The sequence below is a fragment of the Vigna umbellata genome, chromosome 4 (assembly GCF_029865625.1).
Source record: "Vigna umbellata cultivar VRB3 chromosome 4, Vumbellata_1.0, whole genome shotgun sequence".
Lineage (NCBI taxonomy): Eukaryota > Viridiplantae > Streptophyta > Magnoliopsida > Fabales > Fabaceae > Vigna > Vigna umbellata.
Window position 1 is genome coordinate 11,202,507 of NC_142168.1, and position 11,917 is coordinate 11,214,423.

The 11,917-nt window shown below is 33.6% G+C and overlaps 1 protein-coding gene and 1 pseudogene across 1 annotated transcript; both read right to left on the reverse strand.

Annotated features, from left to right (window-relative positions):
* Nucleotides 1-2,564: 2,564 nt before the first annotated feature.
* LOC124832512 (receptor-like protein kinase FERONIA pseudogene) lies at nucleotides 2,565-5,732 on the reverse strand (annotated as a pseudogene).
* A 4,174-nt stretch (nucleotides 5,733-9,906) lies between these two features.
* LOC124832514 (uncharacterized) lies at nucleotides 9,907-10,647 on the reverse strand. The gene has a single exon (XM_047306732.2). It carries the CDS (start codon nucleotides 10,519-10,521, stop codon nucleotides 10,174-10,176), a length of 348 nt encoding a protein of 115 aa, XP_047162688.1. The 5' UTR covers nucleotides 10,522-10,647; the 3' UTR covers nucleotides 9,907-10,173.
* Nucleotides 10,648-11,917: the final 1,270 nt, after the last annotated feature.

Here is an 11,917-nt window from a genome sequence, read left to right on the forward strand (position 1 = left end):
GCGAAAGGTAAAGGCTCATCACCAACTAGTGTAAATAAAGATCTTATGTATGACTTTAGGATCACGGTGCATAATATATACATTACTTCCTGTGTCTATAGCTCGGTTACATTATTAACTTGAGCGTCGGAGTGTCTTTGACAGATACCCGCCCCCACGGCTTAGAGAAGGAGGAGGGAGAACGAACAATATAACTTGAGGTGTGAGGATGATTAGGGAGCCCGTCTGGTCTTCATAGAGTTCGTCCGGTCTTCAAGACAACCTGAAATGCTTTGAGTAAATTTCGTTTGGTCTTCAAGACAATCTGAAATGCTCTGAGTAATGTTCGTCCGGTCTCCAAAACGACCTATAGTGCTTTGAGTAAGGACTTCAACCCTATACCCGAAACACTTTGCTTCTTTTATCACATTACGTTATCTATATCTTTTAACAGGTTTCATGGTTAACTACAGTAGGTGATGAAGACGTCAAACAGTGAAAGGAAAATGTTCTGTTCTGAATTAGGAGAACCTAGAATGAGTTTGGATACTGGAAAACAAATAGTTCTTAGGGTTTCAGTGTTTATTTTATCTCACTTTTTGCTTCCATTTTGCCATCTATTTTATAAGAAAAATTTCCTCATTCTCTAATCAGATAGATTTCAACTGAATCCGTTTTAAGGGATCTTCCAAATTAGGGGAGAATAAAGGCAACAGAAAATGTGCACACTCTCAAACTAGGATTTTAATACATTTTAATGATAGGTAAAATTTAAACTTTGTAATTTATGCGGGTGCAGGAAGATAAAAATGGAGTTACAGGAAGAAACACTACTTACTCTAAACAACAAAAAGAGAAAACAGGCCAATATAGGCCCAAGTGCAAAGCCCAATACCAAAGAAAAATTCAAGTTAGAGTGTGTATATTTAATACTCCGAGCTTGGAAACAAGGCTTGAAATATGCATATTGTAGCTTTGGTGAAAACATCGACTGATTGTTCCGTCGTTCGTAAGAAAGTAGATGGAAATTATTAGCTTGTAACTAAGGGCAATTTAGTCCTTTACTGTTATCATATCTATGTAGTTGTATCTTGATTGTGCTTTGTATCTTCTTCATCCTCTCTCTCTTTTTAGGCTAATATTTGTAATCTTATTGTTTTTTTTTTTCACATGTCTTAATCCTGTTTTATTGTTATCATTGTCTATATAAAGGGCACTGAGTTTTTATTATACTTATGAAAAAAATTGTATTAATATGCCAATGTATTAGACATTAATTTTTCTAAAATCTTCTCAATTAATTATACACATTTAAAACATTTATTTTAAATTTAAACCTAAATAACATACAATGAACTTGTAAAGTGTTTATAGAAATAAGAAGGATACAAAATGTTAAAATGTTTATATTATTCACCTTCACTCTTGGATTAAATTAAATATTTCTTTAAAAAAATTTAATCAATTCTATTAATTAAATTATAAATCAGTACACTAGAGAACTAGTGTAGTACGTAACTTATAATTTTTTTAATCTCTTCCTAAAATTAGACTACAAGTACTTTGTTGCCACTTTTAATAAAAAAAAAAACTAAAAACTTTCTCGAGGAAAGAATATACAATATTAAGAAGTGTAATCCTAAATAATATATAATATATAAGATTTGTTTTAGGACTCGCTCAAAATCTAAACAGGTAAAATCCTCATTTTATTTTTTTTTAAATTCAAAAGATTCTTTTATTACTAATATTTCTCTATTAAATTAATTATTAAATTATATTATAAAAATTCAACTTTATTCAATAATATACCACTATTAAATTAATTATAACATTAACATCATTTTTTTTATTGATAAATAAAAAAAATCATTTTTTAAATCTACTTTAAACCTTCCGAATCCTTCAACATTCCTGATTTCTTTCGCAATGAAAAACTAATTAAGAGCAGATAGAAGATAACGAGTTTGTAGATTTTGTTTTTTTGTTTTTATGTAAAAAGCTTCTTTGTACTCACTTTCTTCTTGCTTTTATATGCGTTCGAAAATGATTTTATTATAGAGCAATTTGCGTCTTGAATTGAAGGTCTAATACTAATATGATGTCTCTAATCTCGACATCCATAATTATTAGATATTATTATGTGTTTTGTCTCTTTTTATAGAAAATATAATTTCCTTTTATATTCCGATAAAATAAATATGGGACAAAAGATATAAATTATTATCAACATTACATGTTTCTTTTTGTTAAGAGTAATATAAAGAGATCTATTTATTAAGATATATTCTTTCTATGTGCATATGTGTAAAGATGGTCGCTGTAAATATGCATTTAAATGTAATAAATTTTCTTGTAAAAAAGTATGAGTGTTAAACATAAAACAAGAAATACAATCACGTTTAAAAGATAATTTTATGTATAAAAATAAGATTAATCGAATTATATACATTTATTTTATTAATGTTTAACCATTAAACGAACTACTCTTCATTTATACATAACAAATTTATATATAATAGTATATATATATATATATATATATATATATATATATATATATAAAGATAATCGAATAAAAATAATAACTACAAACTTAAAATACTTATTACATTTATTATTTATCAAGATTTTATAAGCTATTAGAGGTCTAGTAACATTTAATATAGGTTCCAGCATTTTAGATTAATATCTCCGCGGAATTTAAGATTTATCTTAAGAACAAATCTTACATATTGCTCTTATCCTAAGTCTCAAACTCAGCTTGAACTTGTGTACTGCTCCTACCTCATCGTCCCTTTGGATCCTTAATCTCAGAGAATACATTCTCAGGTAGCAACCTGTCAGATTGCTTGCTCCCATAGCTATCATCTGAAATGCCCGCGGTGTTAAATCTACTGCTATTACTATAATCTGTAAATTCTATTGCACCACTATGACTGCTGCTAAACATGTCCTCACTATCTTCGTAACCCCCACCAGTGTCCATCATCACTCCACTATTACCACTTTCATGAAGCTGCAGAACAAGCTCCAGCGTTCCAATGATGTCGTTCATGGAAGGCCTTTGGGTCCCATCCTCCAGCAAACAGGTCATTGCGACCTCTCCAAATTTTTGCAAACACTGGGGTGTGATCTTACCCTTCAGTGCTGGATCCACGATTTCACCCAAACACCCCTTCTGATATCTATGTTTTGCCCAATCAACAAGAGACACCTGTTGCTTCTCCACCATACGGAGCAAAGGCTGCCTCCCACACAATACCTCCAACAACACAACCCCAAACGAGTACACGTCAGACTTCTCCGACAACCGCTGTCGTTTATAATACTCCGGGTCTAAATACCCAATACTGCCCTTCACCTGGGTACTCACATGGGTCATTGAAGAACTCGTGGGCCCAATTCTGGATAACCCGAAGTCTGAAACTTTGGCCACCCATTTTTCATCCAATAAAATATTGGTACTCTTCACATCACGGTGAATGATGACGTGCTTTGCACCTGTATGCAGATAGTGGAGCCCTCCTGCGGCACCTATGCAGATCTGGACCCTTTGCTTCCACGTCAAGGACTGATTGTCAGAGCCGTAGAGATGGTCGCAGAGGGTTCCGCGTTCCATGAAATCATAAATAAGTATCATCTCGCCGTTCTCGTAACAGTAACCGATGAGGGAAACAAGATGGAGATGACGAAGTTGAGAGAGCATTTCGATTTCGTTCATGAACTCCTGCATACCTTGCTGAGAACCGGGTTTGAGCCTTTTGATTGCAACAGGTACTGAACCCTCATCTACGTAGCCTTTGTACACGTTGCCGAAGCCTCCGACGCCAACCACCATTTGTTCGTCGAAGTTATTGGTGGCGGCTCTGATTTCTGCTATGGAGAAGTAGCGGCAGAGGTTGGTTGGCAGCGACGAGCCACCCCCGCGAGAAGTTCCGCCTTTTTTGCTGGAACCACTTTCAAGGGTGATATTCTTTTTGCATTTGATGAGGAAGAAAACAACAATAGAAGAGAGCAAAAGGAATCCTGCAACTGCTCCTAGTATGGCTTCTCGGCTTTTCGTGATGACGCTAGTTCTCTTGTTTGAGCTAAGGGGAACCTTGGGCTTTTGTGGAGGAAGGTTTGGGTTTTGTCCAGCGAGACTACCTGTTGAGTTGTTGATTTTAAAGACTTCAATTGCGTTGATAACCGCGTCTTTGCCCCGGCTTCCAGGCAGAGGATGCAGTTTCACTGATACATTTGTTTTGTCAAGATTCCCTTGTATCGAAACTACGTAGTCTTTAACTACCGTTACACCCTTCCGATTATCAGTCCAAATGAGAACGTCTGCCCGATCGCTAGCCAACTGATCCGCTATGAAGATGTTGAAAATCAGGTCACCAGGGTAGTTAACCGCCGGATCAAGCTGGCAAAAGTGCAACCGTAGCATGTAGAAGAAGCCTGAATCAACGGGAAGCTGCCATGTAAGATTGAAACCCATGTTGATAGAGCCATTAAGTCCCATACTCCGAACGGTTTTGTACACTTGATCTGGTGCCGTGTAGTTTTTAATGAACGTCAGCTTTTCATCTTTCCTATAAGAAACTGATACTCTACTTTGAGTAGTTATGTACTTGATGTCAGGTTCCCACGTTCTGAGCATACCTGTGTCCCCTGAGGAAGGGATTTCAATTCCGGAAGCGACTAACCTGTACATGGTCTCGAGAGCAAACTTGTTCTTAATGACATATGGGGTCATGACGGTGGCAACAATTTGCGGTTGCTCCATGAAGTCGTCAGGATCGGTGTAGTAGAGATAAGAGGGCATCGAAACAATCTCGATCCCGTTGATGAAAGCGTAGGAATATCTGGTGCTAGGAAGGAAGGTTATGTTGAGCTTGTCACCATCTTGAAGGTTGATGCAATACTCTTTGAGCAAGATGTCAGGGTGGCTAGGATCATCATCAGCATCGGCGTTGAGGGAAGAATTGAAATCTTGAAGGAGGGTGTAGGGGCCTGCTTTGACTGAGAAAGAGGCTAGGGAGCGATTAAAGTTCTGGTATGAAGTTGAGTAGAAGAAGAGACGAATGAACTTGGGGCCTTGTGTGAGAGGGAATGAGTAAGTGAATGGTGAGTAGGAGAGACGAGCATGGGTGTAGGGACCCTGGATGGTAGACTGTGTGAGTGAAGGAGCAGAAACTGATAGGTTGGTTGGAGAGAGGAAGTGATTGTCTGAAGTCCAATTCCGAGTGTCGGGAGTGGAGAAGTTGGTGGATGAGCCACAGCTGACGCTGAAGAGGTCAGTGGGATGATAAATATCGTCTGCTGTGGAAAGGAAAGAGAGGCACCACAACAGGAGGAGGAGGAGGATGGTTCCTGAAGCAGTTGGCGTGCAAGCTGGATCCATGGATTATCTGTAATCAAAGCAACAAAGAGAGCTTAACTAGAACATCATCAGTCAACCTATCGTTTGAGAGGTGATAATAGCCAGGGAATGTCGTGTCTTACGTTTCATTAGCAAGCAGGACATTTCAAGTTTATAATTACCAAGTCTACGCTTGCGTTTGGTTTTTGGTTTCTTGGACTTACAAGTCAATGTCCTGTGTGTGGAAATTTCAGCCAAGAAAAAAGTATCGTGATTGATTTTTTTTTGTTTTAGAAAACTGTTACATATTCGCAACGTTTTTCCACGGCGTTTTTTTTCCTTTGTGAACCATTACTGAAGAAAAATTCAATCTATTATTTGAGGTGTCATAATTTAAGTTAACTTTTTGTAGGTGGATAACTCCACAATGAGTTAGAGTTCTATAAATTTGAGACGAAGAATATACTTAACGAGTACTCACTTCTTATTAAATATTATATAATGCAAAGTTATTAATTTGAACTTGGGAGTGAATTTTGTATGTATATTTCCATATGATTTGGACAAAGAAAATAAAAAGTGAACAACGCAATTTGGATAATGAAAGATAATAAAAAACTCATCTAATCTTCATAACAACTTGAAATATATACTTTGAGTAAAGAATATAGATCCTAACTTGAAATACGTCCTTTTCATTTTCAATGATGATATGGATTGGGGGTTGGTATATTAGAAAAAGTAACAAGCTAGCCCTCGCAACACAAAAAGTTATTATATTTTAATCACAATGTTGATATTGAAGAAAATTTCATAGATTCAAAAGATGCTAATGAATATTTAGGTGTTTAGTATGTAACTTCTTTGTTTTTGTTTTAAGTATTTTATATATGATAGTAATTATTAGAACTCTCCATTTTATCACATAGCCTATGGATTTCTGAAAGCTAAAATTAAGTTTAAAATCAAATTCAATCCTTTTCATCGATTAAGCGTTTCAGTAGAATAATTTGTTCTTCAGAGGATTTTTAAAATAATCGATCATTTATAACCAATTAAAACAGAGTTCTTACATGTTTTCATCTTTTCAACCAATTTGGATTTTTTTATTGATTAAACTTGTTTTCACAATTAGTGAGAAATGTATTTAATCAATTAAATTGTCTAACAATCAACTACTACATATAGGGACGTAATTGTTAAGATTATCAATTAACAAATAAAATAATCAATTATCATTCCATACTTATTTTCAATTTGAGTTTTTAAAATTTTAAGTATAAGATCAATATCTATCTTCCATCTTTGAGTAGGAATGACAATGAGAATTGATTTGCTCTGTTTTGGTCCGTTCCACATTTGGTAAGCAAAAAATAAGTTAGAGTCTTGTATAAGAAATGCAGACAATTTTTTCTGTATGCCTCGTATAACATTTAGTCTATAGGCTTATAGACCGGTCTGTATAAAAATTGTTAATTTTTTAATTTTGAATTAATATGCATAATGCATTGCATCTAAAGAAAAAAATATAGTTTCAACGTAATTAATAATAGGTATACATTTTGAGTCTTAGTTTTTCAAGTTGTGGCTATTAATTTTTTAATTAAAATCATGATCATTATTAATAGTTGATGTTAGGTTCATGCATTTATATCAATGCTTAATTAATAACCTTGTACACACATAATGATTATAAATTATCTTTGTTGCATCATGGAGTATTTATTTTTTATTTAATATTAATTTTTTTAATTTAAATTTTTACAAGTCACCTTGTTGTTGGACCGTGTGGGTTACGAGGTATGCAAGACCGACCGAATGGGTTAAAGGTAGGTTGACGGACTTAAGAGAGTTGCTCCCTCCATCACTCCAAGTGTTTCCTATACCTCTGCACTAATTTTTTAATTCCAAAAATACCCTATGTTAATTTAACTTTTATCATTTAATTTTATTTACCTATTTTAAAACCCTAAATCTCCCTACACTCCTTCATCCTTCACTTTTAGTTTTCTTTGATTGCACACAAATTTCTCTCTTCCTCTGTTCTTCGCACATAGAGGAAAGTTTTCCCATTTCTGTTTATAACCGAACCACATCCAAGGTTGATGAGACTATAGAACGAGCAAAAGTGGAAGGAAATCTTCCAGTATATGGCTACCATGATCCTGAAGCTTTTATTCATTCCATTCAAAATCCTAGGGTGATTATAATGACTATTGAAAGCTTCTTCCCCTCTTCACATATCCAAAGATAATATTAGAAAATATATGAAAGGAAATTGTAGTCTGTAGGCAAACAAAAATGAAGGAAAGAGACAATTACAATGGGTGTGGTGTAAATCAAAGTCAACAACACCAAATGTAATGCAAATGAAAATGCAGTCAAAACCCACCCAATCAACCCCTTCCATTCCCACACATTGCCATTCACCACATGCCTGCTCCTCCAATACAACAATACTCGCTTCAATAATAATCTCGTGGCCCTCACTCCCTAACTAAAGGTCAACGTCCTTCAGACATTGTCTTCCTGTGTTACATATCCAAAGATAATATCAGATATATTCTTAAACGGATGTCAACATTCGTAGATGGATATCGACATTTGTTTGTCCTTCAACGGATGTCGATATCCGTGTACGTATGTTGACATCCTTTTAACACATATTCACATTCGTTTAAATATTAGTGATGGGTGAAAAAGGATGTAGAAGGAGAAGAGAGCAGTGTGTGGTTGTGGAGGGAGTAACCCTCCGAACTTAAAAACTCAACCTGCCCTGCACTTTTTTGTAAGTGTGTGGACTAGCCCATGCTGCCAACAACCAATTCATAAATAAAGTGCAATATACATTAAAAATCAAAAACACTAAACTAATTTTAAATATTTGAAGGTGGTGTCAACTTCGAAGTAGAGGAGTCATCGCTGATGAGGAAGAAAATTCATCCTTACTCAAAATAATGTCATATGTACGAAAACAATTAGTCAAATGAAAGAAAATCATATACCCAAAAAATTTAATGAATTGTGAATTTATGTTAAAGGAAGCATAAGTTACCTATGGTGATTGTCGAAGTTAATTGAACATTGTTAGAAAGCTTGACTAAGCATACAAAAATAGTAAGCTAAATAATATTCATACAAAAAAAACAATTGGTCAAATGAAATAAAATCATACCTAAAGCATCAATATACAAGTATTTGCATTAAATGAAGCAAAAATTATTTTTTTGAGATCGTTGAAGTTGTTACCAAACTGCATTCAAAAGCCCTATAACAATAAGCGCATAGAAACAGTAAGCGAAATGCACATTTTTGTACTAATCTTTTAAGTGAGATAACACGATTAGATGTTGGATACCATACTTGGCGGACATCATACATCATTTACAGTTCTGATGCCCTAAGTGGTCGATGTCTAATGTGTACTCGGAATAACTTTTCACGTTGCATTTTTACTCAATAAATTAATTCCAACACATTACATCGAATCCTTGACTGGTCGATGTCTAAAGTGGTATACAAGCAAATGAAAGGTCTTTTTTGTTAAGATTTTTAACCATGACACTACAGGTTGATGTCGGATCTAACCTGGCCGACGTCTAAACTCCTTTAAACATCAGGTTCTTGAAACTTCGATGTCATATACTTTAGTTCTGTATGACCCGAGCTAATACAAGCTCGGACCATGCAAAATGTCATATGCTTTAGTTCTACATGGCCCGAGCTAACACAAGCTCAACAACTTGACATCTCAAGCTTGACAGCTCGTTAGCCAAACTCAACAGAGGTCGAAATTATATTGGATGTTGATGTTGGTGGGCTACAAAAGCCGACTTCGAACCGGGCTATGACATCGAGTGGGTTGGGTGGTCGATGTCTATTTCTTCAGTCTTTTACAAAGGTTGAACTTAACAGACAATCAACCTCATATTAGATGAAGAAGGGCTACAAAAATCGATTTGGATCCGAACTATAATGTTGGCCAAACTAGGTGATCAACGTCTATTTCATCAGTTTTTACAAAGCTCGAGCTTGGTGTGAGATTGACCTCATATTGGTTGATGGTGAGCTATCAAAGCCAACATTGAATAGAACTATGACGTTGGTTGAGCTGAGTGGCCAACATTTATTTTATCAATTTATTTATAATAATATTACCAGTCATTTTTTTATGTTAACCGTTTTACAATCTAATGTTAAACGGCAGACGTTAAAAGTCTATTTCACATTAGTGCAGTTAACTAGTTTTTTCATTATCTAAAATTAAATTTATTAGTATATTAAAGAAGGTTAGAGAAATAAAAAGTGGATTGATCTGACTAACATTGGAGATGAAAAATGAAAAGAACAATTACATAATTTAAGAATTTTTTAATAAAAGTTAATTAAAAATTCTCAAAATTTACTAGATATTTAAAATTTAATTAAAGCTTGAAAAGGATCCGTTAAAACTAATGAATTTTACATAAAAAGGAGATCTTAGTTGACCTGACAAAGCATTAATAATGGAATAAATGTTGAAAGAGGGGAAGGCTAAAGGAGATTTACATCCATTCCTCCTGAGCTTGAAGAGTACAAACTAGAATACAACAATCCATTATTACATTAAGACAGATTCACGGTTACAGTCTTTAATGAATTGAATTGAAAGCCGAAAATCAAGCATACATATATATAATTGTTCACAATCTCTATCTTTCCCGGAATTTATTCAGTTCGGGAGATGGAGTTATTCTAGATTTATATAACGAAAACATATGGCCAATAATAATAAGACGTAGAACATCAGTGGAGGGAGGAAAGAAAAGCATTCGAACATAAATAGTTTCACCCACTCAATCACAACCTTAGCATCCCTTGTTGTAGTAATTACAATTTATCCTAGTACCGTCAATTTTTGACAGACATGATGTGTACCTATCACCAGACGGACACTTGTAGAAGGGGTTATTAGGATCTGCTGTACCCGCCGTGTTCTGGCCATTGGCTCCAGAAAGTATTCTGCGAAAGTGGGAGCTGGAGACGGTGGGAAGCTGTGAGTCCAAGTGGTGGAGGCGGAGGCAGTCCTCTACAGAGCCATTGCACACAGAAGTGGAGTCATTGGACTCCGACAATGACACAGCTGCAATTATCAGATAAACCTGAAGACAAATCATAACCCACATCAGCAAACGGCTTGATGCTTGCTTCTTCATATCTGCTTCTCACTCCTACACAATCCTATCTCACAAAAATCTACACTAAATGCAGACTCCTCTCCCGTTCCGTTCTCTACTAGCAACGTCGGCAGCGGCTATTTATTATTTTATCACTACTAAAAACCAACCCTATGTTCAGTTTTTAAGTAGAGTTGTGAATTTTACCATGCTTTATGGGTCGGTGGTAGTACATTTTTTAAAAAAGTTCTTTTTACGAGTTTTATAATTTATATACTTATTATTTAACATTTATTACTTTTTAAAATCATTTCTACTAAACATAAAACAACATCCCCTCCAACATTGAAAGTATACTAATAACTTTTCCGGCAAAAATTCTTATCGTTTAGTTAATGCCCAAATATATTGCTTAAATAGTAATATAATAAAAATATGATAACCTCGTGTATTCTTGGACCACGTTATTCTATCCTATTAGCATACTTATTATAAAAACAAATAAAGCTTATTTGATCGTAAAGACACTAACATGTGAACTGAGTTCTGTGCACATGTGAATCTAAATAGTTTTGTCTTCACCTCTACGACTTCTTTTGGTTGGTTAATATATTCCTTTTATTTTTTCTTTGTCTTGTATCGTAGATGTATGCATTAATGGATGACAACGTAAGTTATATATCCCAGCGCGTCTATAATGGAGTTTATCATATTTACCTTTTTAACATGTGTTGGTATCAATTGGAAGGGTAAAAATATATGTCGATAAAATTAAAATTAAAATTTAATAAATATTATTTTTTTATTTTTAGTTTAAAAATTGATAAAATATTTATTTTAATTATATGTAAATATCCAGTATATTTGTGGATATTTTTTAAATAAATATTTGATTAGTTATTATTTTCGAGTCGAATAGTAAATAAATAATATTTATGTTCGATCAGATTCATTGTCATCTTACTCTTAATTTGTTAAATTGATAAATAAAATCATAGTGCAATGGATTAACTCAATTTTTAAAATTAAAAGTTAAAATAATAATTTTAAAAATTAATTTTTTAATATTATGCTTTTTAACAATATAAATATGTTATAATACTATAATTTAAATTATTAATATTGACAAATTAAAATTTAATTTTTAGTTATAAAAATAATCTAATATATAAATCTGCTAATTATTTTAATTTATTTAATTAAAAATATTTACTAATCAATTTAAAACTTCAAAAATATTTATTTGATTAAATATATTTCTAATATATATATATATATATATATATATATATATATATATATATATATATATATATATATATATATATATATATATAATGAGTTTAGGGGTTCTATTTAGGGTTAGGATTGATTTGTGGTTGAGATTGGAGCATGAGTTGAAGATGGAATGCAGAAGAGTGTGTGCGGATAATAA